The 27,786-nt window shown below is 54.2% G+C and overlaps 9 protein-coding genes across 9 annotated transcripts in view; 4 read left to right on the top strand and 5 right to left on the bottom strand.

Moving 5' to 3' along the window:
* Positions 1–323: 323 nt before the first annotated feature.
* Positions 324–3,019, top strand: PpBr36_03960 (uncharacterized protein; the record flags this gene model as incomplete). Its single annotated transcript, XM_029891127.1, has 2 exons — positions 324–1,288; positions 2,089–3,019. The coding sequence occupies 2 exons, from the start codon at positions 324–326 to the stop codon at positions 3,017–3,019; spliced, it is 1,896 nt and encodes a 631-aa protein (XP_029752726.1).
* A 1,378-nt stretch (positions 3,020–4,397) lies between these two features.
* On the top strand, positions 4,398–4,847 carry PpBr36_03959 (uncharacterized protein; the record flags this gene model as incomplete). Its single annotated transcript, XM_029891126.1, has 3 exons — positions 4,398–4,478; positions 4,577–4,647; positions 4,721–4,847. The coding sequence occupies 3 exons, from the start codon at positions 4,398–4,400 to the stop codon at positions 4,845–4,847; spliced, it is 279 nt and encodes a 92-aa protein (XP_029753708.1).
* A 300-nt stretch (positions 4,848–5,147) lies between these two features.
* On the bottom strand, positions 5,148–8,944 carry PpBr36_03958 (uncharacterized protein; the record flags this gene model as incomplete). The annotated part of the gene is made up of 6 exons (XM_029891125.1): positions 5,148–5,456; positions 5,603–5,848; positions 5,931–7,601; positions 7,706–8,311; positions 8,362–8,600; positions 8,686–8,944. The coding sequence occupies 6 exons, from the start codon at positions 8,942–8,944 to the stop codon at positions 5,148–5,150; spliced, it is 3,330 nt and encodes a 1,109-aa protein (XP_029753709.1).
* Positions 8,945–10,166: 1,222 nt separating this feature from the next.
* PpBr36_03957 (uncharacterized protein) lies at positions 10,167–14,691 on the top strand (the record flags this gene model as incomplete). Its single annotated transcript, XM_029891124.1, has 4 exons — positions 10,167–11,380; positions 11,521–12,127; positions 12,447–12,810; positions 12,965–14,691. 4 exons carry the CDS (start codon positions 10,167–10,169, stop codon positions 14,689–14,691), a joined length of 3,912 nt encoding a protein of 1,303 aa, XP_029753706.1.
* A 365-nt stretch (positions 14,692–15,056) lies between these two features.
* PpBr36_03956 (uncharacterized protein) lies at positions 15,057–19,615 on the bottom strand (the record flags this gene model as incomplete). The annotated part of the gene is made up of 2 exons (XM_029891123.1): positions 15,057–16,214; positions 16,262–19,615. The coding sequence occupies 2 exons, from the start codon at positions 19,613–19,615 to the stop codon at positions 15,057–15,059; spliced, it is 4,512 nt and encodes a 1,503-aa protein (XP_029753707.1).
* A 1,956-nt stretch (positions 19,616–21,571) lies between these two features.
* PpBr36_03955 (uncharacterized protein) lies at positions 21,572–21,919 on the top strand (the record flags this gene model as incomplete). Its single annotated transcript, XM_029891122.1, has 3 exons — positions 21,572–21,665; positions 21,723–21,822; positions 21,889–21,919. 3 exons carry the CDS (start codon positions 21,572–21,574, stop codon positions 21,917–21,919), a joined length of 225 nt encoding a protein of 74 aa, XP_029753704.1.
* A 230-nt stretch (positions 21,920–22,149) lies between these two features.
* PpBr36_03954 (uncharacterized protein) lies at positions 22,150–22,781 on the bottom strand (the record flags this gene model as incomplete). The annotated part of the gene is made up of 2 exons (XM_029891121.1): positions 22,150–22,253; positions 22,322–22,781. The coding sequence occupies 2 exons, from the start codon at positions 22,779–22,781 to the stop codon at positions 22,150–22,152; spliced, it is 564 nt and encodes a 187-aa protein (XP_029753705.1).
* Positions 22,782–23,785: 1,004 nt separating this feature from the next.
* On the bottom strand, positions 23,786–24,929 carry PpBr36_03953 (uncharacterized protein; the record flags this gene model as incomplete). Its single annotated transcript, XM_029891120.1, has 2 exons — positions 23,786–24,691; positions 24,762–24,929. 2 exons carry the CDS (start codon positions 24,927–24,929, stop codon positions 23,786–23,788), a joined length of 1,074 nt encoding a protein of 357 aa, XP_029753702.1.
* Positions 24,930–26,574: 1,645 nt separating this feature from the next.
* The window catches only part of PpBr36_03952 (uncharacterized protein), a gene marked incomplete at both ends in the record, with an annotated part of 2,218 nt that continues 1,006 nt past the window's right edge, over positions 26,575–27,786 (bottom strand). Inside the window, one exon of the mRNA XM_029891119.1 lies at positions 26,575–27,728. Coding sequence (XP_029753703.1) covers positions 26,575–27,728 — 1,154 coding nt within the window. The remainder of the gene's footprint in view (positions 27,729–27,786) is intronic.

Genomic DNA, 27,786 nt, shown 5'->3' with positions numbered 1-27,786 from the left:
ATTGTTAAAACCGTGGTCGCTGTCGGTCGAGTCGATCGATGGCTTTGTCTTGGCGATAAAGTCTTTATAATGCGACCATCCCATTGTCACTACTGCCATTGATTGAACAATAGAGTCGCTTGAGACAATCGACATTTTGAACATGTCCGACTTATATATCAGGCTTGCCCCGACTTGATTCTCTGGCTTTTTCTAAATGGTTTCCCGTCTCATTATCCATTCCAACATTACAGCTTCACATCAACCATAAACCGCAGCAAACTTTTGCATCTCGTCTCGGATCCTCGACAGCTAAACTTGGATAGCTTTCACGCCACAGCACAATGTATTCCACTCTCGCCTTGGCCGCCCTGTTCGGCCAGACCTTGGCGTCGAACCTCACCGGCGCACCTGCCAACTCATCGGTGCTGGAACGCCGCCACATTGAGATGGTCTATCCGAACCAGAGGAATTTTGACAACCAGGAATGGGGACACTTCAACCCGCTGGCCCCCGACGGCTCCAACTACCCTTGCCGTCCGCGCAAAGGTCTAAAGCTCAAAGTAAAAGGCAGCCCCACTCACTTTACCGCCGGGGTCAAGTTCGAGGTTCGCTTTGCGGGCGAGGAGGGCAAAGGTGCCGTCCACGGCGGCGGCTCGTGCCAATTCTCACTCTCCAAGGGCCACTCGCCAAACAGGGACACCAGGTTTTATGTCATCAAATCCATCGAGGGCGGCTGCCCCAAGAGAAACTCGGACGGCAACCTGAAGCCGGGCGAGGAGCCCGACAAGTACGAAGTCGAGATTCCACCACAGTTCGAGCCAGGCGACTGGGTGTTCGCCTGGACTTGGATCAATCGCATCGGCGGCGAGCCCGAGTACTACATGAACTGCTCGCCCATCAGGATAGTGGCCGGGGCCGAAAAGTCCAGCTTGCAGCGTCGCAGGGAACAGGGCTCGCCCAAGGAAACAGAGGCTGCTGCTCCCGAGGCCAAGCAGCCCGGCACCGACGACAAAGAGCCGGGACCAAGCGGGAAAGGAAAGGACTCAAAGGAAAAGGACAAGGCGCCCAAGGAGACAAAGAAACCCAGTCCTAGCGGGAAAGAGCTTGGCGGCATCGACCAATACCCCGGCGTCTTCATGGCCAACCTTGGCGAAGTGAGCGGAGGCTGCACCACCAGCGAGGCCTTGAGGGCACGCAAAGCCATCCTGTATCCTCACCCGGGCAAAATTGTCGAGCGCGGCAACGGTGATGCGGATCCGAACCTGATCACGCAGCCGTGCGATGGCAATCCGCACAACAAAAATAGGTAAGGGGGTACTCGACTGGTTTCTTGGCCAAGGTCGGCGATTCTGGCTAGCGTTGGAGGCAAGATAAGGAAAAAAAAGAAAAAAAAAAAAAAAAAGGCGAAACAAAAAATAATAGCCAAGGCAAGCGGTGTTTTTATCTTGGTAGTGCTGATATCGTACAAATGTCCGGTGTTACCGTGTTAGTGTTACACAGCGATTTGACTGATCTCGCATTCGAGTTCGGCATCGTATTCGCGTCAGCAATTGCACTCGAATTCGTGTCCATGTTTTCCATCTCGCACGCATAGAAATTGCTTTTTGAAATGTTCCTGACGCGAATACGGTTAAATACAATATAAGAAAGTCTAGAGAAAAAAAAAAACAATTGAAACCCAAATCCAAATTCTACAATGGTTATCTCTAGATTCTCTACAGTCAGTCACCTCTTTCACTTTGATCCCTTCCAAACCTGCACACACCAATCCAATATGTCCAGACAACAATATCAGAGTCTCTCGCCAGAGACTCACATTGCACGTCGCAGCGACATGACATTTGAAAAAGTCCTACACAAGGAAAGTTCAGCCAGCACGGGCGGAATCAGCTCGATGCTCGGCAAGGACCGTGAGGCGTCCAAGGCGGCAATCAGCGAATATTTTCAGCACTGGGACGGCAAGACGGCAAAGAACGAAACCAGAGAGGTGCGCGAGGCGAGAAAGGCCGACTATGCCAGCCTGACAAGACAGCAAGTTGTAACCCTTTTGTCCGTAAACAAAATCGCCATTCAAAATCTAGAAAGACTGACATGACCCGGCTGCAGATATTACAACCTCGCAACCGATTTTTACGAGTACGGATGGTGCCAGTCCTTTCATTTTTGCCGCTTTGCCCACGGCGAGAGCTTTGCCTCGGCCATGGCACGACACGAGCACACGCTCGCGCACCGCATCGGCATCAAGAAGGACATGAAGGTCTTGGACGTGGGATGCGGCGTCGGCGGCCCCGCGCGGCAGATGGCCAAGTTCACAGGCGCCAACATCACGGGCATCACGATCAACGAGTACCAGGTCGAACGCGCCAGGCGCTATGCCGAGCTCGAGGGGCTCAGCCGGCAGCTGCAGTTCGTGCAGGGAGACTTCATGTCGCTGCCGTTCGAGGGGGAGACGTTCGACGCCGCGTACGCCATCGAGGCGACCGTGCACGCGCCGGTGCTGGAGGACGTCTACAGGCAGGTCTACGACGTGCTGAAGCCCGGCGGCGTCTTTGGCTTGTACGAATGGGTCATGACGGACGCCTACGACGACGGCGACCTCCGGCACGGGGAGATGCGCTTGGGCATCGAGCAGGGCGACGGCGTCGCCAACATGCAGACAGCCAGGACCGCCGTCGAGGCCATCAAGGCGGCCGGGTTCGAGCTGCTCGAGGTCGAGGACTTGGCTCGAAGCACCGACGGTGGGAACTCTGCCCGCGCGCCCTGGTACTGGCCGCTCGATGGGAGCAGCTGGCGATGTGCCAACACGATTGGAGATGTGCTGGGGACGTTTCGAATGACTCCTGCCGGACGCACGGTGGCGCACGCGCTGCTGACCATTCTCGAGACGGTCGGGCTAGCACCTCCAGGGACGAAGAAGACTGCCGACAGTCTGGCGAGGGCGGCGGATGCGCTGGTGGCTGCAGGAAAGGAGGGATTGTTCACGCCCATGTTCTTGATGGTGGCAAGGAAGCCGTTTGCGGGGGAGCAGAAGCGCTAGCAGATGGGGCAAAAAGGGGGCCATCAGAACAATCACTTGACTAATACACAAAGCTGGCTGCAATGGGAATAGGGATTATGATTTCGCAGTGGGCCAAAAACGGGTATGCAGTGCCATTGCATCTGTCACGGGTCAAGCGGCGGAAAGGAACCACCGATGTAGTCTAGGAGTCGCTAGACATGACGTTACCTCATGGAAAGTCTCAACAAAAACCCAGACTCGCTCGCATACGGGTAACTTTCTCTTCCGGGCAGGTGTGATTCCGGTATTTTTTCCGGGGCAAGCAGATCGAAAAAATTACGCGCCGCAAAAGATTGGCGAGGCTTTGATTTTATACGCTTTACGAGCCCAATCCACAGTGGGTTCACGGCTTTTTTTTTTTTTTTTTTTTTCGCTCCACCCTCCCAACAGCACAAAAGCAGGGATTTGCCCCGCGTTTCCAAGCAATACCTTGGCAATGTTTTGATGATGCCCTCCGCTTTTTGGTCTCCCTTCCCCGGATTTTACCCCGGACGGCAAGCCAAGTGGGGGGGTTGAATTGACCATGGCTACTGGTTGTGATTTCAGGACCAGATCCCCGTTGACAGCCGAAGGGTGGAGAGAGAGGATGGATGGATATGCTGGCCCCTCAGGAATGTATTCAACTCGAGTTGACTTCCATAATATCCGACTCTATGGGCTCCATGGCAGAATATATAGATACTGGGGGGGAAAAGAGAGGGGGAAAAACGAGAGCAAAAAGAACAGAAGGACTGAAAGAGGTCAAGACCCAAGCAAACACTCACAGCCTGTCAATCACTTACCAAATAGCTTCCTCTCACTCAATATCTGCCAGCCAATGCCCCTCGTTCCCCAGCACATGTAAGCGCGCGCGCATTGCTGTACAGTGTACACAGGGTGACATTCAGGGGAATTGAGTACGTCCCTGCAGTTCCATCCCCGCAGCTGGCTGCTCGGCTTCATGTGATGTCGATGTTGTTCTGTTTTTCTTCTTAGTATTATGGCATAGACTATAGTGTCAAAACTGTCTTGGGCAGTCTCCGCCTTCTCGCCTAAGCAGTATTGCCGCCATCACGCTGCTGCAACTCCACGAGGTAGTGGAGATTGGCAATGCTACGATGAAAGTCGAGACTGCGACGTTGTGACAGAACCATGCGGGGAAAGGTCCGAGGTCCAAGTCGAAAGGTGAAAACTAAACTAAACAAAACAAAAAAAAAAAAAAAAAATCATCAGTGCGGTTTTGTCTATAAAAGGAGGGCGACATATCCCTCCCGTCGAGACTCAATGTTATAACCATCACCCACAGACATCATCCAGACAAGCATCCATTCAAACCAGCCTCAAAGCAAACTCCTAAAAGCCTTCCAAAACCGCAAACATGCAGTTCAAGAACGTCCTCATCGCCGCCTTTGCCGCCACGGCCACTGCCCAGGACATCTCCCAGCTGCCCACCTGCGCTGTATGTTCAGCGCCCGTTTTTTAGCATTGCTTCTCATAGATAAAAAAAAAGAGACGGTTCGACTGACACAGTGAATTCCTTTCCCCCTCGGTCTACAGCTCGGCTGCTTCATCAGCAATGCGGGCGTCAGCGGCTGCGCCAGCGTTCTCAACTTTGCCTGCTCTTGCGCGTAAGTCCCGGCCCATGCAAAAAATAATTTTTCCCACAAGTGAGAACCCCACGCTGGTCTGACATGACGATAGTTCGACCGCCTACTTTGCTGCAGTCACCACCTGCGCCCAGAGCAGCTGCAGCGCTACCGACCAGGCCACCACTCGCGCCTGGGCCGTCGCCACCTGCAACTCGGTTGGCGTCCCCCTGCCCAACTAGAGAGGATTCCGGTTGGAGAGGTCAGGGTGGTGGATGATGATGATGATGATGATGGATGGATGAATGGTTCTTCTTATGTAGATAATTATTTCACTTCTGAATTGAGAACAAAGTATCTCACATGACTTTGCATAGTATTTTGGCAAGAAGTGTTATGAATTAACAAAAAAAAACCTCAAAATTATCATATTAATATTCATTTTTTTCTGCAGACTAATCGATTCCACAATTATTAAAATTTCCTTTTCCTTCCCAATCAGCTCCCCAAACCGTCCACGCTACCAAGACTTTTCAACTGGCTTATTCGTCATCCCACATGATCCGCATCGTGACAGGGAACGGGAACAAGCCACCCCAGTCCTCCCTCATGTAGACGTAGAAGCCACCGGGGCGCGGCACCTTCTTGAGCTCGCCCTGCGGTCCCGGCACCCTCCTGACGTTCCTGCGACGGAAGAGGCACCGGAACATCTCGATGATGGCGATCTGGCTGGCATCCCTGCCGAGGCAGGCATGCGGTCCGACGCCGTAGTGGATGTACTTGTCGGCGGGGCGGCGGGGGTTGACCACCTCTGGGTCGGGGAAGTGGTTGGGATCGCGGGCGGCATCCACCTGTTGCCGTCTGTTAGCAAGGATTGTGTGGCAGGATATGGGGAGAAAAAGAGAGAAAAAGAGAGAAAAAGAGAGAAAAAGAGAGAAAAAGAGAGAAAAAGAGAGAAAGAGGGAGAGAGACAAAGAAAAAAAAAAAAAAAACTCACAAAGGATACAAAAACGCGGTCACCCGGCTTGACTGGCACCTGGCGGCCGTCATCCTCAATCACCACGTCGTCTGCCACTGCTTCCCTGTACGAGCCAAATGTTCCAGCGAGCCTGATGCCTTCCATGGCGTATCCAAGGAGCAGGGCATCCGTCTCTGGGGTGGATGGCTGGAGGGCGACTAGGTGGATCTCTGGAATATACTGCATGCCGGCAGGAGACAGGTAGTAGTCGACAGCTTGGGCGAACTGCAGGAAGGAAAAAAAAAGGGGGGGGTTAGTAAAAAAGAAATAAACTTTAGTCGGTAGAGATGCAAAAGTCAGAGCTTACCACCTGAGCCTGGTTGGGAACCATGGCGCCCGCGGTAGGGACGACGTGGCTCCAGGCGATGTCGTATTCGCTCAGGCCGTGAGCCTTGAGGCCCTTGATCATGGTCTTGCCGTAGATGGACAAGGGCTCATCCTTGGACGGCTTGGCGACAAACATTCCTCTGGACCACGGGATCTTGGTGACGAGCTTGACGTTGGCCTCGACGAGCTTGGCCAGTTTCTGGCAGATCTCGCGCGTCTTGGTGCGCAGGGGGAAGGACTTGGCCGGATCGAGGTCGAAGAAGACGGTGGTGAAGATGGCGGCCAGCATGCCGTACATCTCCTGCTCGGTGAAGACGCCCTCGGGGTTCTTGGCCGTCTTGAGGGGCAGGCCAAAGACCTGGCTGGCAAAGTGCACGTGCACCATGTTGCCGACGTCCCTGATGATGTCGACGTGGCGGTGCTTGTTGTTGCCCAGAAAGTAGCTCTTGCCGACCAGAAGCTCCTCCGTCATGCCGGCGTAGAAGGCCTTGACGGCCTCGGTCCAGCCGTCCTTGTACAGCTGGGCGGCCATGCACTTCCTCTGCTGGGCGTGCAGCGGGTCGTCGCCCGAGAGCATGAACTTGAGACCGCCCTCGCCCATGAGGTAGCCGAGACCCTCGTGCCACGTGACCTTGTACTTGTCCTGCATCTCGAGGATGCGCCTGGCACCTCCGTAGGACGTGATGTTGACGCGCGGGGGGATGTACTTGGGGGCCTCAAAGTCGAACAGGTCCGCGCGGCCGAGCGCCTCCAGGATGCGCTTGTTCTCGGACGGGACCACCATGGGGTAGTGGGCATAGACCGAGTTCTGCTTGAAGTGGTTGGGGAACGCGCGGATGAAGAGCTTGTAGAAGACGCAGCCGTGGTTGACGCTGAGATCGTAGTCGACCTCCTTGTAGCCCCAGTTGGTGAGGTGGCGCGGCGTAAAGTCGGTCGTGTAGAACCTGTCTCCGCGGACGAGGCACACGGCGTCCGAGAGCACGACGCGGCTGATGGTGTAGGTGGGCGCGATGCCGACTCCAGGAACCATGGGCTGCTTGTCCTCCTCGGCCACCAAGCCTGGGTAGAGCTCGACGTTGTCGGGATGGTCATAGAGCCGGCGGAGAGACTCGGCGACGCCGGGATCGGAGTTGATGTCCTCAAAGGTGGCGTAGGGCTTGAGGTGGAAATGCTTGCGGAACTCGTTCAAGCCGGCGACGTTCCACTTCCTGCCCTGGATGATGCCCATCATCTCGACGACCTTCATGGCCTGAGGCACGTTGCGGGCACCAAAGGCGCCTGCGACGTCCTCGATGGACTCTGAAATGCAACGGACCAGGTCGTCGTCGTCGAACTTGCCGTCGGGCCCACGCTTGAAGCCGCCAAACGTGCGCTGGCCCGGGTCCGCAGGCGTCATGTTGTCCATCTTGGCGAAGCCCTTCCACATCTCTTCGGGACGGACCTCGGAGGCCGGCTTGCCAAAGATGTGTTGGAACTGCGCCTCGACAAACTTGCTGTCCCTCTCCGAGATGCACGAGTGCCAGCGGTAGCAAAGGTTGAACTCGGCCGAAACAGCGTTGCCCGTGCCCCGCTCCGCTCCATCTGCCGTGCCGACATGGGCACCCGCATCTTGACGGGGATCCAGGGTCCAGGTGGTGTCGACACGGTTGAGCTGTTGACGGTTAGCCGATGAACGAATAGGGCAACAAAAAGAAGAGAAAAAAAAGAAAAAAAAAAAAAAAACATGGGGATGCTGGTGGTTGCACATCGACTCACGTTGACAATGTTCCGAACGTAATCCACCAGCGTGATGTTGATGTACAGCCCCGACGTCACCAGACGTGCCACCTGGAACAGGTCATTGTCGTATTTTTTCCAAGCCGCCTCCTTGGCCTCCCCCTCGAGCAGCTCACTGGGCTTGGTGAACCTGCCGCCCTCGTTGATCAGGGCCAGGTTCTCTGCCACATGGTTGTGGAATCGGTTGAACATGATCAACAGGACGCTGACTCCAGGGGGCATCCCTCCAAGCCTCTTGTCGGCGTAGCAGTCAGGCTTCATCCGACCATCCTTGAACGTACGAATCGAGTCCTGCATCTCTTGGCTGTTGCCATATAGAGGCGCCAGGTCGAGATACGACGACGACTTGTTGGTGTTGATGTCGCGGGGATCAGTCCAAAAGATGTCGTGGATGATGATGGTGGCCCAGTACCACAGGATAGACGAGACGTTGTTCGGATGTTTGCGGTACGAGTTTGGCGTGCGCCCCATGATTGAATCAAAGATCAGGCCAGGGTCGGGCAGCGCACCCGGCGGAGTAACGGTAGGGATGACGGATCGGGAGTAGCGGGTGTTTGCCGCACCGAGCTTAGGGTTGAATGGGTTCTGGTTGGCCGTTAGCCATTTGTCTTTTCACTTGTTTTGGGCAAACGTACGTTAAAGGTACCGTCAGGCATGCGGTATGCGTGCTCAGGGCCGAGATAGTTGAGCGGCGGGTGGTCGAGACTCTCCCATAGCTCCTTCACCAGCGAGTTGGTAAGCTCTGCACGCTTCTTGGACTCGGTAGGGAGTCTGGCAACGAGCTGCATCACGCGCTCCATCATCATGGTCTTGTCGTCCTGGAGCTTCTCTCCCTTGATCTTGGACTTGACCATATTCAGGAGAGTCTTGACATCTGCACCAAGTTAGCTTTTCAAGGCACAACCAATGACGTCTATTCATTCTCTCTACAATCAATCTTTTGGAAAACCTCTACTCACCGTAGCCACGAATGTGCTTGAGGTCTTCCCCGATACCGGTCAGCGCCTTCTCCTGAGGATATGTTCCATCACCGTGCTCCGTAGGAAGCGGACGCTTCGACATCTCCTTGAGCTTCTTCATGGCGTTGTCCTTGGGAGGCTTCGGCTTCTCCCCCACCGGGGGAAGATGGCCATTTTGCGCGTCGGCCTGGCAGCTGCCATTTCTGGTCGACTGCCCATAGCTTGAGCTCTTGCGGCTCGGGGACTCCTTTGAAGACATGTTGACGGTTGATCATTGACAGAAGGACGAAAAAAAAAGAGCCCTCTCCTCGAGTCTCGACGGGAAAGCCATCGTGTATTTCATATCGAGTCGAGTCCAGCCGAGGCGGACAGCCCCCATCACATCACCACCGAAACAAACAACTTTGGGGTAGCGCCTAGCCAAGGTTTGCGAGTTAATGCAGAGAGGCGCCCGCCGATCAACACGGCATCTTGTGTCTTCCATTCCAAGCCATGTGTTCAGGTCGACGTTTTTTTTTTCAGCCAATCGACTTGTGGAAAGCAACAAATTTATTTTGATCGTGTCGGAGGCTGGGAGCACCGGCGCCACGGCATGCATGTCCTGGTTCAGCTTCATAAAAGCACCTAAACGCCAACGAGGAAGGCCCGATACGTCTGACGCCGGTGAGCTCCAAAACTTGTTTCTTTTGTTGTTGAGCCAAAGCCACTACTAGCCCTGTGCTTCCCCCCCTTGATTTCGAGAGCTGACCGACCGCAGCACCGGCCGTGCAGATAGTCGAACACTTCGCACTGACTGACTGATTGCCAAGCAAACGGCGTCAAAACTACACTAGCAGTAGGTGGGTACGTCACGGCAGCTACATACATACATTTACGGGAACTACTTTCTAGTGCCCGAAGCCGAGTTTCCAATTCCATAACCAATTAACCTTCAGTGTCCTCGTGTCGATTTTGACATGAAACTTCTTGATAGAGGAGAAGCTCCTGCTCCTGAACATCTCATAGTGAAAGAGGGAATCAAAACAAAGAAAAAAACATCCGATGTTTGGAGTTCAGTGAGGGCTTGGAATTAGTTTAAACTCAAAATAACATGTTCGCCGCGATTCGTTGGTGAAGATCACATCGAGTTGTGGGCCTAGGTTTAATTAGCATTCGAATTTCTGCTTGTTGGCGGCCCCTGTAGAAAATCTAGATTTGTCAAAACGCATAATTCGATTCATTGTTTTGCCTGCACTTCGCAGGTCTTAGCCTGTCTGGGACGGCCATATGTCAAGGCAATCCCGGGAAACCCGGATGGCGACCCCGATATACAGGGATCGAGTAGATCGGAAACAAAAAAGATAAAAAACTAAAATAAAATGCTTCTATCGTCAACTTCTCAGAACAAGCAAGTTGTCGGTCAAGAGTTTGCGCCAGTCGGGCCGTCCAGCTGCTCTTAATCCACCCCCTCATATCTATTCCCCAGGCCGAACGTTGTCAGAATGAGATTACAAATGCCTAGCGTCTTGCTTACCCGGCTGCTGCTGCTGCTGCTGCTGCTGATTCCATGCATCTGCTCGGCGGCTGAGTTCAGGGTCCACGACAAATCCTTCAAGCCCGATTACGTGCTGGTGGCGACGGCGAAGAACATCACCATCAACTGTCAGACACGCTATTCCGTCGTCTTCAATGGCACCTCCCCAGGTCCGCCACTGACATTCCACGAGGACAAGACGACATGGGTCCGGGTGTACAACCGAATCAAGGATCAAAACGTCACCGTCCACTGGCATGGGCTCTCGCAGCGAACCGCTCCCTTCTCCGACGGCACCCCGTTGGTCAGCCAGTGGCCCATCGCGCCGGACAACTTTTTCGACTATGAGATCCGACCCGATCTTGGCAGCGCGGGTACTTACTTTTACCACAGCCACGTCGAATTTCAGGCCGTCACAGCACATGGCGCATTGATCGTCGAGGATGCCGGCAAGCCCCCGTATGAATATGACGAGGACGTAGTTGTTGGCCTGGGCGAATACTATCAAAAGACCGACCACCAGGTCCTCGACGATCTGCTGGCAAAGCCATTCAGGTGGTCTGGCGAGCCGGATGCCATCCTTTTCGCCGGCCGATCCGGCATCAAGCCCTTCTCCGAACCGTGCCACGACTCTTGCAAGCCTGACTTGATCAAAGTAAAGCCCGGCAGGACGTACCGCATGAGGTTCATTGGCGGCACGGCCATGTCTACCGTCGTCATGGCGTTTGAAGGCCACAACATGACCATCATCGAGGCAGATGGATCTTACACGAGACCGGCCGAGACGGACAGGATGCAGGTTGGGTCGGGCCAGCGGTTCAGCGTTCTTTTGAGAACCAAGACGGAGCAGGAGGTGGTCAGTGCCAACAAGACAAACTTTTGGATCCAGTATGAAACGAGGGGGCGACCAACCAACGTGACCGGGTGGGCCCTGCTGCAGTATGAGATGCCAGGCCAAGAAAAAGCAACTCTGCCCGCAGAGCTGCCCTCCAAGCATATTGCTACAATCCCCGATGACCCGACCACTTGGATGGAGTTTACACTGCAGCCTTTGCAGGACAGTGTTCGCCAAAAATTCCCAAAGCTTTCCGAGGTGACACGGACCGTGTATATCGAGGTTAAGCAGGTGGTCGTCGGCGGAGGTGTGGTCAACGGGACCGTCAAGGGCTCAATAGAGTGGGCGTAAGTAGAAACTCACCGCTTCTTCATTCTCTCGGCCGAACGAACACCCCCTGTTTTTTTTTTTTTTTTTTTTTTTTTTTTTTTTTTTTTTTTTTTTTTTTTTTTTTTTTTTTTTTTTTATTACTAACTTGCTTCCCCAGTCAAAACTCCCTTGTCTGGCAAGAACATGGTCAGGCCGCCAAATATCGGCCTCCCGTACTGATTGGCATCCTCACAACCGGCATGTCCCCGTCTATAGACGCCGCTCTCGCCAACAAAGCATGGGACCCGACTACAGAAACCTTCCCGGCGGCCGTGGGAGAAACACTCGATATAGTGTGGCAGGGAAACTCGGGGGAGCTAGGAAGCTGGGACGTCCATCCCTTCCACGCTCACGGGACCCACTTCTGGGACCTTGGTTCGGGCAACGGTACCTATGATGCCCTGGCGGTGGACGCTAAGTATTATGCCGACGGCAGTTTCGTGCCCGCCATGAGAGATACCACCATGTTATACCGCTATGCCGCCAAGGGTGAGCAAAATCATACAGCCGGGTGGCGAGCGTGGCGCGTCCGGGTGACCGAGGATGACGTGGGTGCTTGGGTTATGCATTGCCATGTCCTACAGCACATGATGATGGGGATGCAGACGGTGTGGGTTCTCGGAACGGCAGCTGAGATACTCAAGAAGTTTCCTAGCAGCCCATACGTCAATGGTTATCTGACCTTCGGAGGGGACGCATATGGAAACGCGACCTATGATCCGCTGGTATTGCAGCACTTTCCATGATTGATTGGGGGACGGACTGTACTCCGTAACTATGAAAAACAGACTCAGGTCCAGTCAGCGGCGCAGAAGCCAGTTGGCGGCAGAAGCATATTTAGCGTAGACAGCATCGGCGAATCAGATACAATTACCAATGTGGCTTGCACCATTGCGCATGGCGTTGTGATTCAGTTTGCGCCGTAGTTGGGCCGTGCCATGCCTTGCGGCTGAGATGGCCGGATATATTGACTTTCGTGTACGGTACATATTCCTAGCCAGAATGGGGAACGCCGGGGCCCTCGAGGTCGTTTGATGGACATAGACAAAGACGACCGCCGCCAGACTGCAGAAGCAGAGCAATGTCAGCGAACCAGAGCCTTTGAGCATTGGGAACATCAAAGAGAATCTCACGATGGATACTATGCACCTTGCACCAAGCTTTGCTGCCGAGGTCGGTAGCAAGCCTGCGGGTTCATCCGCAAAGGAGCAACATGCCAAGGATACCGCGTCAGAGTCCAGGTTTTCAGAGCATTCCCATCAACCCCAGAATCCTCGCGCCTCATGCCCACAACCCCACAAGCTGGTGCTATGCTTCGATGGCACCGGAAACAAGTTTCGAGGCGACGAAAGCGATAGCAACATCCTAAAGATATTTAGGATGCTCGACCGCACGGCTAGAGATCAATGTAAGTAGTCCTACAAAAAGCTTGGCAGAAAATGATGCACTGACAATTAGTTTTCTTTTTTTTTTTTTTGTCTTTCTTCAAAGACCATTACTACCAGCGTAAGCTCCCCCCAGCTGCCTTGTGCTGTCTTGCTAAACTGACCCAAAGAAAACAGCCGGTATTGGAACCTACGTGGTCTCCAACAACCTTTCGCATGGCTCATTCAGGGCACGCTTCAAGGCCAACATGCAAAAGGCAAAAGACAGCGCCATCGGGTCATCGTTTGACCAGCACGTCGTTGGCGGATACCGCTTCCTGATGCGATTCTACTCGCCCGGTGATGAGATTTACATTTTTGGCTTCTCGCGTGGCGCCTACATCGCGCGGTTCCTTGCCGAGATGCTCGACTACGTCGGGCTGCTTTCGCACGGAAATGAGGAAATGGTGGCGTTTGCTTGGCGAGCTTTTGCCCAGTGGCAGTGCCGTCGGGGCGCCGGTGGAGAAGCCGAACACGGTGAGGCAGAGCCTTTCGCGGAACAAAAGGCTCAGATACAGGCCGAGCCGGACGAGAAGAAAAAAGCAAAGCTGCGAAAGAATATGCGCAATATCCAAAAAGCCATGGACAAGGACCGCGCCAAGGTGGACGAGCTTTACACCTTTCTCAAGGGATTCCGCGAAACTTTCTCCCGGCCCGTGCGCCGCATCCGATTCCTGGGTCTGTTCGACACGGTCAACAGCGTCCCACGCTTTGAGACGGCCTGGATGGAGCGTCACGGCTCCAAGTTTCCGTACACGGCTCGCACTTCGGCCAAGGTGATCCGACACGCAGTCAGTATCGACGAGAGGAGAGCCAAGTTCCGCCAAGACTTGATCTACCAAAGTAGGAATGAGGACAAAGAAGACAAGAAGGACAACCGGCTCGAACAGAAACTGCACCACATGCGAGACAAGTACCGTGGCCACCACAACAAGCTTCGACGTGTTCCAGACCCCAGGAGCAGCTTGGACGACGAGGCGGACCCCCCACGTGGTCGCCGCGTATCGCAACATCTGGATGAGGAACACAAGGATGAGCATGGGCGTCACTTGTCGCCAGGTCTTTCCACGGAACAGCCGGAAAGATACCGGATTCGAAGCCGGAGTCGCTCGCGGTCGCTGGCGCCTTCGTCCCGTCACGCCGACTTGACCAACATCCCCGACGCATCCGACGTCGAGGATGGCTACGATTCCGAAGACGAAGCGGACCAGGACATCGACGAGGTATGGTTCGCAGGCGGACACGGCGACGTGGGCGGCGGTTGGAGTGTGCGGCCTGGCGAGGGCAACGCCAGCCACATTCCACTTGCGTGGATGGTGCGCGAGGCGATGCGGGCCGGCCTCTCCTTCGACATGGAAAAGGTCGTGTCCATGGGCTGCGCGGCGCCCAACTGCCAGCACCCACCGCAGCGCGTACCCAACATCCGGGTCAACAGCATCCCGCAGTCGAGCATCACACTCACCGACAGCGACACGGCGTTCGGGCAGGGCGAACATCACACAGCCCCGATTCACGACTCGCTTTCCTTCAATGGCGGCCTCACGCACATGGCCACCCTGTCGTGGCGCTTGATGGAGTGGCTCCCCTTTCGCCGCATGGATCTGCAGCCCGATGGCAGCTGGAAGCCAATCCGATGGCCTCTGCCGCGTGGTGAGACCCGAGATATGCCTGCCGACGCGAGGATCCACGGCAGTGTCATCAAGCGGATGCAGGCCGACGAGAACTACCGCCCGGGAAACCTCATCGTAGGAGGTGGCGGAAGAGGTCTACGCAGAGCACCCAAAGAATATGGGATCGGCGAGTGGGTATGTGTCGGTGACGAGGGCGATGAGATTGGTGAGGTTTGGGTCAAGAAGCTGGCCTGATGCGGGGTGGTGGGGTTTCAGTAGTTTAGTGTTTGGCTGCACTAAATCTAGCAGTAGGGGTAGTGGGCCCTGCAGTCCCGTGGACCTGCGTGCTGGTGACTGGCGGGACCATCCCAGAGGTTGATTGACCAACAATTACTTTTTAATCGATAATTACTAAGACACGTTCCCTTGAGTTTAATTTATATAATAAAATATAGCCTTGTGGCAGCAGCCTTTTGCCTTCGATTGACGGCACGATGCAGGGGCAATGGCAACTTTATACCAGTAACCAAGCCCAGCCATCTAGACCACCTCAATATGTAAACATCTCAACCAAGTAAACGTGCCCGAAAAAAAAAAAAAAAAAAAAAAAAAAAAAAAAATCACTGTCTCCCCCTTTCCCTCTCCCTTGCCCTTTGCAAATCCCTGTCTGTCGTTCGCTGATGCGCCTCCAGCTCACGGATCCGCTCTCTGGCCGCGCTCCGGTCCTGTACTCGCCCCTCGCGCTCCGTCTTGAGCTTGTTCTCCATCTCCCTAAGCCGAAGAATCCACTTGGGGTCTGCGTCCGATACGTGGGCCGTTTCTGGCCGAGCAACCTCCCTTCCGTTGCCGTCCTTGTCGAATGCAACATCGCCTGCCGTCACCGGCCGCCGCGCCATGCTGCTGTTACGCAAGGCGCGGTCCCGGCTCCCGCCTCTGGGGCCCGTTGGTATGCTAGGCGACGGACTGTGCCCTTCGACGCTGTCGCTGCTCTTAGCCGCGCGCTGTCGTACCTCGTTGGCCGTACGCAGAGTGGTGTTCTCCACCTTGAGTTGGCGGTACGCATCTTCCAGCCTGATTAATCGGGATTGCATCTCCCGTTCCGAGACCGACATGCCAATGGTACCCGCCGCGATGCCACTCCGTACCGCCGCCTCCAGCTTATCCAGCTTTTTGGTGCGCTGCTCTAGCGTTGTTTCCAGCGAGTGATACTCCTTCCAGATCTGCTTCTCCACATCTTTGATGCGGTTCTGGAATCCGCCCACCATCGTCTCGATGGTCTTGACGGCGCCCAGAAGGTTTTTGCTAAACCCGGGAAGCATCGTAGCCACTGCCTCCAGGCTGGGCAAGGCGCGCCCGTTGATGAGACTGTTGTCGTGTGCCCAGTCGCTACCGCACAGAGCCGAGAGGCGGGTCCAGAGCACGAGCAGCAAGTTGTTGCGCTCGTTGAGCTGCTCCTTGAGTGTGCGCTCGAGCTGTGCAATCTTGCGGCCGTCCTGGGCCTTGGTGGACTCGAGCTCCGAAATGCGCTGTTCCTGACTGCTGTTGGTACGTGTGATATGCTGATGGGTCTTTTGGAACGTCTCAAACTGGTGCTTGGAGACCCGGTGCGCCTGTCGCTCCTTTTCCAGCATGTCGGCCAGCTTGCGGGCCTCGAGGCCATGCGACTCGAGTAGGGCGTCGCGTTGCTTGAGCAGACGGTCCTTGTCGACGAGTGCCGCCTTGGTAGTGCTGAGCTCCTGTACTGTCTCCTCGAGCTCACGTTGGAGTTTCGCAATGGACTACACCTGTTAGCAAAGATCGTTGAGGTGATGATTATAGAATGTACCTTAAGTAGGCTAGACCTAGTCCCATTAAGGTCTCCCAGTGCCTCGCGCAGGTTGTTCTCCAGCTCCATGAGCCTCTCCTTCCACTCAGTGGCCTCTCTCTCCCGGTTGTTGAGGCTCTTCCGTAGTCTCTTGGCCTCGTCCTTGGCCGTCGATGCCTCCCTGTTGAGTTCGTTGACAAACTGCTGAACTTCTTCCTTTTCGGCAGCCGCCACCAGTTCGCGCTGTCTCCGTTCCGTGGCGAGACGCTGGTCGAGCTCCTTAACACGCTCATGCGCCTCTTTCAGGGACTGCTCGGCCGTGGCGATCTGCGCCTCGAGGTCTCCGATGCGAATCTTGTCTTGTTCCTGCTCCTCCCGCAGGAAGGCAATCTCATCCTGGCCAGACTCTTGCTGGACGCTGAGTCTTTGTGCCTTTTCGTTGGACTCTACGAGCTTGGCCTCAAGGTCTTCCGATTCCTTGTTGGCCTCGGCAAGCTGTTCTTCCAGGCTGGCAATCATCTTCATTTTCTTCTCTTGTTCATCCTCTAACCCAACTAAGCTCTCGCTCAGCTTGCGCATTTCGTCCTGCAGGGCATTGAAGTTCTCGGTCCTGTCGGAAAGTTCTATCTGCAACCTCTGGAGCTCTTCATTTCTAACTTCCAACTCCTGATCGAGAGCGTCGAGCTCCTCTTGCGCCTCTTTCCGCAAAGCCTCGAACTCGGCCTGCAGAGCGTCATTCTCCTGCAAAGCTTCATCTCGTTCTGTTTGCAACACCACCAGGTCGTTCATTGCAGTGTCCAGATCATCCTGCAAACCCAGGGCAACCTCTTCAGCCTGTCGTTTACCCTCCACGGCCGCCTCAAAGTCTTCTGTGCAGCTGTTGAGTTCGGTCTGCAGGTCTGAGTTGTTGAGCTTCAACTCGTTAATCTTATCGCGAAGCTCCGCCATCTTGTTCTCCAACTCTTCTCGTTCTGCCTCATCGAGTCCAGACACGGCTCTCGTCCCAGCACTAACTCTGGACGCGGACCTGTCTCTCCCGGCGCGTGAAGCAGATCGATCAAGCAGACTGTCGATAGTCGACGGTGCTGGCCCGCCACGACGAGCTGCCAGCTTGAGATCTTCAATCTCTTGATAAAGCCGCTCTTTTTCGCGGTTTCGTGAAGTCAACATGGAAGTTTGAGCACCAACCTCCCTCCGAAGCTCGGCGTTCTCGTGCCGCAGCGCTTCGCCTTCCCGTCGCAGCTCCTCGACAAGAGTGCTGGCTACGCTAACAAGGCCGTTCGAGCTCTCCGCCTCACCGGAGAATGCCGACATGGGCCTGCTCGGGGATGTGGCCCGGGGAGCCTTGGTGATGTTGTAGATGTTGGTAGTGTGATGCATCCTCCCAGGCCCGGACGTGCCGTGACCAGCAATGGTGGTGGTGACTTGCTGCTTGAGCTGGAAAACTTCGTCTCTTAGCTTGCGGTTCTCCTCGTCCGCTTGCTCTCGTCGGGCCGTTTCCTGCTCAAACAAGTCCTTCCATACGTCCGCCTCCTCCTGTCTCCCTAGGCTATCACCCACATGCTTTTCGCCTGCATTCTGCAGCGTCCGCACATGCTCGGCCATCCGTCTCTTCTCTGCCTCGGTCGACAAGTTCTCGTCTCGCAGCCTGTCGATCTCGGTCTCGTACTCCTCGATGCGCTCGCGCAGGTACACCAGTTCTTCTTCCCTCTCTTGCGCTTCCTGGTCTGCTGCCGACGCCTGCTCACTGGAAGCACCACTTCTTGCAGTGCTGGGTCGGTCATCCTCTTCCTTTAGCTGCTTCTCGAGCTCCTTGACCCTCCGCCTAAGCACTTTGTTGTCGCGCTGCAAGACGGCCAGCCCTGTCTTCAACTCTACATTCTCCGAGATCATCTCCTTAACACCCTCTTCCGAAAGCTTGTCCAAACGATCGTTGAGGAACATGACCTTGAGCTTCAGGTCAAAGTTCTCTTTGGACAGCCTCTCAATGGTACTGCTCTGCTCCTTGAGAGTGAGCGTCCGCTTGGGCGTCACACCGCTTGATGTCATTTCCGATTGGCGCCTTGGTGTCTGCAGCCCACCTTTACTCTTGTACTCTCGCGCCAGCGACTCGGGAACGTGGACATTCATAACGCGACGGGCAATGACCGTGTCTGTTGGCGCGAGCGATCCCTTGGCCTTTGGAGTCCGCATGGGATCGCGACCAAAGATGTTGACGTTGTGCTCGTCAAGCGTTTCGAGTTGATCCATAGCACGGGCCGAGGGCTCATCGTCGAGACCAGAGGCCATGCTCCCAAGGCTGACCGTTCTCGACATGTGACTGTATCCCCGGGAAGGCCCAGCGGCTGGCAAAGCTCCTCCAGACTGAAGCGCATAGTCGGTGCCGAGGCCGACCGTCACGTCACTATCACGATCATCCGCAGAACTGTTGTTGGTGGCAGACGAGGAGACGCTAGACCTTTGGCTGGCGTTTCGGCTCCAAAGATATTTAGGTCTGCTCGAACGGAGTGCATTCCCTGGCGTGCTCCCAGCATCGAGAAAATACGGCTTTTCCTTGGGGCGCTCAGACAATTCCGATGAATCGCCTGGGCTTGCCTTGGCCTCATTGTTCCGCAGCCCGTCCGACATACCGCTGTTGTCCGTAGAAAAGCTATCGTCCGGGTGGCTGGCTCCTTCGCTCTTCCCGTTGCTGGCTCTCGATATAGCTCGCGATATCGTCCGTGCGGCAGCGGCAGCCGTGGGTGATGATGAGAAGGCTTCGAGTGAGGCTGTAGTGGCGCTTGTCGTACTTGCGTCGAGCGCATTTTGTACATTTAAAAGCGAGTCATCCTGGCTAGGGTCTTCCACAGTGGGCTGTTTCGAGGCATTCTTGGTGGGATCAGGCGAAGGTGGGCTCGATTTTGGTTTTCCATCAGATTGTGTTTGCGGTTTCGACGATGGACTGGGCTCTCGAGCACTGGTAGACGCAGACTTTTTCGGGGAATCAAAAACAAAGGTGTCGTCCTCGGCTGCAGTACCTCGGGCGACTATCGTAGGTATTGGCGATATGGGCGGCACGAAGCTGGAGTCGAGGTCTTGTAGGTGTTCGCGGACGGCTTGTTCAGCGAGCGAGTCAGAGTGCCGGTCGTCCAGGATGCTCTGGCCGTCAGCCATACTGCTGTCGAAGGAGCTTTCGGGTGCAGAATGGGATGATTTCAATGGTGGTACGTTTTCGAGCTTGAGCGACTCGGGTGGAGGACCCGTGGGAGTGTAGGACTCTCGAGTGCTGTCGTCTTCAACAGCGCGTAGGACCAGGGGTGAAGGCTTGGGCGAAGTCTGTAAGGGTTCGGGCTGGTGCTGCTTCTGCGGAGCACTCGACTCCCCGTCTTCCATCATCAGAAGTCTTGAGCTAGTTGAGCGATGAATTGATGCATTTGTACAAGCAAGTCCAGTCCCCTACGGTCGCAATGTGAATTAGATTTGCCGATCGGTTACCAGGCGCAAGAATATTCTGGGTCGTGTGGAGGGATTAGAGCATACGGACGGGATGGTGTGTGTTGATTGCCGTCGCGCCGAAAAGTCAAGGACCTCCACAACTGGTTGCGCGGGTGCAACGTCCTGTGAGTGGTCCAATGAGGTTCAGAGCCACGCGGGACAAATGACGCGCTCGGACCCTTGCCCTTTTCCCCTTGCGGGTCGCGCTGTTGCTCTGGGGGCGTAACCCGCTGAGTGCCCCTCGTATTAGTGCCTCGCAGCGAATGGGATTCCTGAACGCTAGCAGGTCCACATCTTACGATTAAACAGTAACGGCTCGGCTGCGATCCCTGCTGTTTCGGTTGGGTTCTCTTTCTTTTTTCTTTTTCTTTTTTTCTCTCTTTCTAATGACGTTGAATGAGACGAAAGAGATGACTTATGAAGGAAACAATGGGTACTTGTCTTGAAAATATTGGTAGACGAGAAGAACTTTTTAAAGGCGAGCTGAGCTCAAGGATTAGAAAGCTTTCAGCACAGAAATCCTAGCATCCTGGTAAAACTACATGGGCTGTACTTGATCTGATGCCAGCCCAGCGAGCGTCATTGGACGGTGATAAGAAAGATGGGTCAGATAGGGAGAGTACCTACCAAGCCAAGCTACTGGACCTGCCAGGGTGGCTGTTGATCCTCCCGCCAGTGTTTGTTTGACAGGCATGGAGCTTAGTTGACTGACAGATACCGTGAACCCAACCATTTCTCACGCGCTTTTTTTTTTTACCTTTTTTTTTTTTTTCTTCTCCGCGTACCTCTTTATTTTTCGGCAGAGGCTGTAAGACGCCGTCGTGTTGGCTTGGCGGCGAATTGTTCGCGAATACCAGCTAAATTAGCCCTCGGAAACGCCTAGGTTGCCTTGGTGAATATCCAATTGCCGGAGTAGATGTTCCCACAGCCCCTTTTCTTTGATGGTCGGAGCAAATAAATAGGGACTACCTAATTTAAATCACGTGTGTTGAAAGGGTTCAAAGTCAGCTCTTGTCGACCAGCTGCGTGAAATCGGCGTGCCAACTATGCCGAGATGTTGCTTTAACCTAGATTCACCGATTCCATCTAGGACATCAATTGTTTACAAGCTATGCCCAGTCCTTGGCATCAAGGCAGCGTGGGTCGCCCAGGTGGATGCCAATTTTTAAGCCCAGAATTATACGATAGCACAACCGTTCGTGCGTTTGACAGTTTGACTTCCTCGTCATCCTTTTCTCGGAGTTTGCTGTCTCTTGCAAGAGGGAATTTTGCGTCCAATCTTTAGGAGGCTGTGCCATCCAGTTACATGCTGTGTAGGTCTAGTTCGTTTGTACTCAAGGTCCCTTGACAATTGGTCCAGGATCCTGAAATGACGTAGGTTGACTGTGCCTCCCCGCGTTTTGAAGGGCACCAGCAGGGTCCGCGCCGGTCCGGCTCAACACAGCAAGAAAATGTGAACCAGACTCGCTATCTTCCTGATTTTGGTTGGCTAACTTGCCTGTTGCATAAGGGACAACATCCAAGCCCTAACGTCACTGCTTGTAATAGTACCGCATTAACAGAAGCTTGGACGGGGATGCACAAACATGACCCTTAGCTGCATATCGTATCGTAATCCGCCTCGAATACTGCACTACCTAATTCCAGTAGAGACAGGTCACCTGCGATCCTCTGGTCGGGCTCTTGTACCTTGGGTGAACAACTGCCCTCTCCCTGTGATGTCACCACTCAAGACGGCATATAAATATTAGCACCAAACCTCGCAAATCGATCCATTTTCCATCACAACAATCAGCTTCATACATAGCAATTCGAACCATCTGCATCCTGTCACGTCTATTTCAGATCTCCAACAAGATGGACTCCTTCACAAACAACAACAACGGCACTGCCGCCCCCGGACAGCAGAACCCCGGAATGGCGGGCGAGAAGAAGGACTTTGGCGACAAGGGTATGTTCAAAAGCATTTTCTTTGTCTGCCTCCAGCCAAGCTGATCATCCTTCATAGCTTTTGACGCACTGGCCAAAAAGTCCGGCCACCCCGTCGACCGAAACACCAGTGAAAAGATTACCGATGCGGCTCGGGGCGCCTTTGAGAAGGTGACTGGGTAAGTTGGAATTCTTTGGTTACTTTGTGGTCCTCGTACTGATGGGAGAAATTAATACTATTGCAGCAAGAAGGTCAACCCCAAGATCTCGAACTAGAGGTCTGGTCACGTCTATAGGCAGTAAAACGTTCATGGTGGATTATCCGATATTAATATGGAAACCTGGAATTAATACACACTAGAGCCTAGCCAAAGTTTAATGACATAATGCATAACACGCTCGAACTCCATCACTTCAGCTTGGGACGGTTGAGTAAAGCTTCATCAGCTACAGTCAACAGCATATCAAATGCCTACCAAAGAATGTACTCGTGACAGTTTCTAATCTCATAATGCCTGCCCCGCAAACACTTGATACGCCATGATCATGATCCACAGCAGGAACAGCTGCCCGACGAGGGCAAAAGCAAAGACGGCTTGCCAAGATTGACCTACAAACACAGTTTAGTCAGCAGATCTTTTCTTCCTAAAGAGAAAAACAACATGGTGAGGACCTTACAGATACTCCTCTGCTGCAGCCATGCCAGCGTATTGAGCGTCTGCCCAGTAGGATACTGGTTAAACACCAACAGGTTGCAACTACCCTGGACGCTGCCGCTGCTCGAACCCCAGAGCTCAATGCTGACCATGATCAAGCCGACGAGCCACATGACCCAGAGGATGAAGCCGCCAATCATAACGACGGAAGGCAGCAGGCGCGAGTTGAAGATGAGCCACAGCATAAGGAAGATGAAGGCGATGACCAGCGACCCGACCACGATAAAGTATGGAAAGTACCACGGCACACCGAGCAGCAACTGGTACTGGACGTTGATGAAGTTGGCAAAGACGCCGACGATGGTCGAAGAAGCGAGCAGCATCACCAGCAGCCATATGTTGAGCTGCACCGCCGGCCAGTGGTAGCGGTGGATGGTCTCGCGGCGCGCGACCGTGTAGCCGCTTGTTATTGTCGAGGCCATTTTGTCTGTGTGTCGGGGAAATTTGACAGTTGGATGGAGACTAGTGGTTGGCGATCGTGGATGGCAAGGCACGGTCGGATGGTGCGGACGGGTTGCCGATCTCGACAAGTTGCGGCGATGCGCAAAGGCGAATGCGCGACGCGCGATGGTATTGTAGTCTTGATTGAGGAAAAAAAGGTCAAACTCGGTTCAAGCCGGTCGCGCCGTTCTCCCGTTTAACCTCCAGCACAAACGGCAAGGGCCTTTTGGGTTTCCGCGACACAGCTCCTTGACGGAGTTATCTCGCAATTTTCGTTAAAAAGAGGTCGTGCCCGTTGCTCTCGTAGCTGGGCTCAATTGAAGAAACGACTCGATCGATGGATTTGATTTGGTGTCAAAGTTGGGATAGCCCGTGGAGAAAGCTGCCAAGAAAACTGTCGAAATCGCAAGCAGCAAAGTTCAGGCAGGTAGCAGCTTTCCTTGGTTGCGACGCGCTTGGACAAATACAAATAATTGGGGCACACCCGTCAACGCAGGACAAGTGGCTTGCATTGGAGGAAAGTATACGCCGGCATCAATGCACTATCAAGTAGGCGATCGACGAGAAAAATACTGCGCATCAAACTGAGCGACGCCAATGTCTTGAATCCAAAATCTGGGTTAGGTCGTTGGAGGGCTGTCGGAGGTGATGCTCTGTTTGCTGGTTGCTGTCGCCCAGCGACCGTTGTGTACCCCTGTCGTGAAGTTGCGAGGTGGGGTAGATGCATCGCTTGGTTGGTTAGCTGCCTTGAGGACAGGGACCATAATGATCAGATCAGATAACAGCTGCGGGGGATGCAGATTTCTTTCACTACAAACAGACAAAGACAGGATGAGGGATAGATAAATCAACACATGCAATTTCATGAAATGTAGTGCTGAATATTTTTTTTTAATTTTTATTGTTATACTTTTATTTTATTTTTTTTTTCTTTTTTTTACATTGGTAGACGAACTGTGTAAGTGAACAAGTCAAGTCCGCACATTCACAGCAAACTCTCTCCCAATGCGCATCTCACCAAGCTGCATCCCGCCCTCACCGTCTCGTGCGCTCCAGGGTCTCCATCGCTCGGCGACAGGCTTGGGTTCACCTCGACCAAGTCCATGGCAACCAGTTGTCCCGTCTCGTGTACACATTCGCAAATGTAGTCTCCCTCGCGCAGCGTCAAGCCGCCACGGACCGGTGTCCCCGTGCTGGGGGCCCACATGGGGTCGAGCGCATCCACGTCGAAAGAGAGGTGGATGGGCGTGTCGGTGCCGATATGCGCCAGTGCCATCTCCATGACCCGGCCGATGCCATGTCGGTCAATGTCAAACATGCTGAATGCCTTGATCTTGTTTTCGCGCAGTATCTTCTTCTCGCCCGGGTCCACGTCCCGCAGACCAATGTAGACGAGCTTGTTTACGCTGATGCGATTGTCGTCCGTCAGCCAGCCAAAGTATTCCTCTTTGTCCTCCGTCGCAAGTCCGGTGAGGAAAGACACGGGCATGCCGTGAACGTTTCCGCTGTCCGAAGTCTCGGGGGTGTTGATATCGGCATGCGCGTCCACCCAAATGACGGCCACCTCGCGCCGGCCCTGGAACCGCTCCTTGATTGCCTTGGCGACCCCGCCGATTGTTCCAATGGCAATGCTGTGATCGCCGCCCAGCGTGAGCACCATGCGGCCCTCTCTTGCCTGCTCGTACGTCTGTTCTGCGATACGGCGCGTCACAGCCGACACGGCGAGCGGCTTCTTCATGTTTCTATACGGGGGGTCGTTTGCAGGCTCGAGGTCACCGTACAGATGAACCTTGGTGTGGCCATGCAGGCGATATCCAAGCTCCGAGTGCAGCTGGGTCAGGAGGCCGGCATCGATAAGGGCGGAAGGAGCTGCGTCGACGCCAGGTTTGCACTGTAGCCTCCTTGTCAGTTTTCTGTACATGGACCACAAACACGGCCGTCATGGCCACGGATGACATTACCTGGCCTCCGGAGAATCCAACCGCTACGACGCCCAGGTCCTCCGGGTTCGATAGGAACTTGCTCTCAACCATTGTGGTCAACATGACGGGCGGGGTTTTGGTGTAGTCTGGCGTAGAAGCGTCGGTTTGGGATTTCAACCCGTTCTGGGTAGCATTTGTCGAAGACATGTTGAGAGAAACAGACAGGCTGTTGTTTCTTTTTGAGGCCCTTTTCAGCTCTAAACGGGGAAACAACTACGAACCGCACAGATGCCTGATGATACTTTCGGTCGCTGTTTTCCGCGTGGGTCTTGATGATACCTAGCAAGAAGAGCTTGGATGACAACAAAGGCGCGCAAGGGTCCGCGGGAAGCGATGAGGGAAGGAAGTATGAATTAGACTAGGTACACAGACAGACTACTGTACCATACAGCAAAGCAGTAGACGGAGCGCTAGTGTAGGAAACGCATAAATCCGGCGGCGTGTCTTTTCCGGAGGTGTTTGGGATCGAGACGTTTGTCATGACTGGTGGCAGGGAAGACAAGCCTTTCCAAGACCCAGCCAGGTGACAAAGATGACCACCATCTTATTTGCGCTCCGTCGAAACGTTGCAAGGGCGAACCCGCGTCGCGGCAGGCGACGGGCTTGACGGAGCTAACCCAGACCTTCCTACCGCACCAGTTAACGTACTCGGCAAGACGGGTCATTCCATTGTACGTAATCACTGTGCTAAGCTCTTGTGAGCGGGACCGTCGGCGACAAAAATTCCACACACTGTGGGGTCCCATGGTCGCAGCTGTTTTGTACCTGCACTTAGGGGTAAGGTGCGCCGCGAGCAACCTGCGCGCTTTACTCCTAAGTGCAGGTGGTCCGAAACTACGGTGTGCATTGCAGCTGATTCCATGTCATCCAAATGTTTGAGTCTGTGGATTATGACTCGGGGTTTTGTTTGACGATTGATAACCTTTTTCCTAGATACCACAAAGAGCAGTAATCGTGAGCTTTGCCCGCTTTATATTAATTAGTGCGCGCTTTGTTTCGGTGTCGGCAGCCAAGGCGGGGTCCCTAAAAGCAGGGACAGGGACCATCAAGCATCAAACACGGGCGACGATCCGGCTTATAATATTACTCCGATGGTATGTATAATATCTACAGTAACCACCATATGGTCAAGACAATGTAATGAAGAGATTTGTCAAAGATGACAAAAAAGAAAACAAAAAAAAACACACACTCACACACACACACACCACGAATGATGATTTTGGCACCGTAGACGACGCCACCAGGACCTGGTCGAGCCAAGTCGACCAAGCACAGCCAAGCCAAGCACGACTCGAATGCCCTGGACGGAAAATAACCAATTGCCGCAAGGATCAATCTTTCACGTGTTCGAGTGGCGGGTCAGCCACCAAAGTCAGTCTCACCCACCCTTGTTCACGATGACGGCATGCCGTTTTCAGCCGCTTCTACCCTCTGTCAGCGTTGTTGCTCACCTTGGTGAGTTGGAGCTATCTACCTAGCTACCTTTCTTACTTTGGTTTGGTTGCTTACCTTGCTAACCTCAAATGATTGCCTAGGTAGTTACATCATGGATAGAATTACACGAGCAAATCCGCAGTATAGAGAGAGGGGGAAAAAAAAAAATCAATATTGACAGAAGCAGTATGCGGTTTATGATACATAGGTAGGGATAGCATGCTTAAAGTACACGAATAAAAAAAGATAAAAAAAAAGAACAACTAAAAGTCACTTTCCCTTAAGGAAGGGGTATCTAGGCAAACAAATGAACAAAAAAAAATCGTCCCTTCCGCACAGCGGTGGACTACTTCTTTTACTTAGGCAGCAAATCGTCGACGAACCCCATCACCTCTCTTCTGTCGTCGCTCAACCTCGCATACTCAAGCAGCAGCCGCAGCACATAGATCAGCATGTCCTCGGACCTCAGCACCAACTCAGCCCACTCCCGACCCGCGATGGCGATCTTCTCCGCCTCGGCATCGTGGGCGGCGGCTTTCTTCTTGTCGGTTCCCGAGTAGCCGAGAAAATACTCAATGATGGCGTGCCAGTCTCCGAACCGCGCGTCCATGGGCACAAAGTGCTTCCAGGCCACCAGCCGGCTGTCGTGCCACTCCCGGAAGAGCGTCGACTTGAGCGGCAGCGACGTGCTTTTCAGGAAGCCGAGGTACCGTCCGCTGAAGCTGTTGCCGTCGATGTCCGGCAGGTACTTGTATTCAAACATCTCGGCGAGCATGAGCCCGGTACCAATCTCATACATGTGCCCTGTGTATGAGCATTGTCCCTCGGGCTCCTGCGGCTGGCAGTTGAGGTCCGTGAATGCCATATTGGACCACTCGGCTACCCACTGGCTTAGCTTTCCGACCTGCTGCGCCGCCAGGTTGTACTTCTTGTCGGGCAGTGCAAAATTGAGTCCCTTTGCTACCGGCATTGCTTCACCCGGTGGCGTCGGTCCCTTGTCCGCCTCGGAGGACAGGGCCTTTTCCGCCAAGCTGAGAGTCGTCCCGTTGTTCATGGAGAGGAAGCGGTGTCGCTGGAATCCCTTCCAGTTGTTGACCCTGGTCCTCCCACCCGTCGCCACGCCCCTCCACGTCACACCATTCTTTTTTTCCGACCATGATTGGCTGTCGTAGCCGTCTGCCGTGAAGCGCGCACCTCCCGACCAGTACATGGGCGCCGGCAGCAGAATCTCGTTGTTTATGGACAGCTTGCTGCCGCCAAACAAGGGGAACAGATGGCGTGTCGTCGAGATGGACAGGGGCTCGACGAAAATGCCTTGCAGACCCTGCAGGTCGGGTTGGTGGCAGATGGATGTCGCGAGTGTGTAGTTGGACACGAAGCCTTGGTACATGTGCGGCTCGGCGTTGGATGGTACGATGACCGGCTCATGGTCGAAGTTGCGCATGACAGGGCTTGTGCGGGCAGGCGAGTCCGGGGGGCAGCCGCGACGAGCAATCTCCCAATACGGATCTGTTCACTTGTCAGTTTCTGCCGCCCCATGTGTTGTATGTGGGAATCAGACCTAAAA

The sequence above is a fragment of the Pyricularia pennisetigena genome, chromosome 3, assembly GCF_004337985.1.
Source record: "Pyricularia pennisetigena strain Br36 chromosome 3, whole genome shotgun sequence".
In the NCBI taxonomy this organism is placed as follows: Eukaryota; Fungi; Ascomycota; class Sordariomycetes; order Magnaporthales; family Pyriculariaceae; genus Pyricularia; species Pyricularia pennisetigena.
This window is presented reverse-complemented; position numbering and strand designations above follow the sequence as displayed.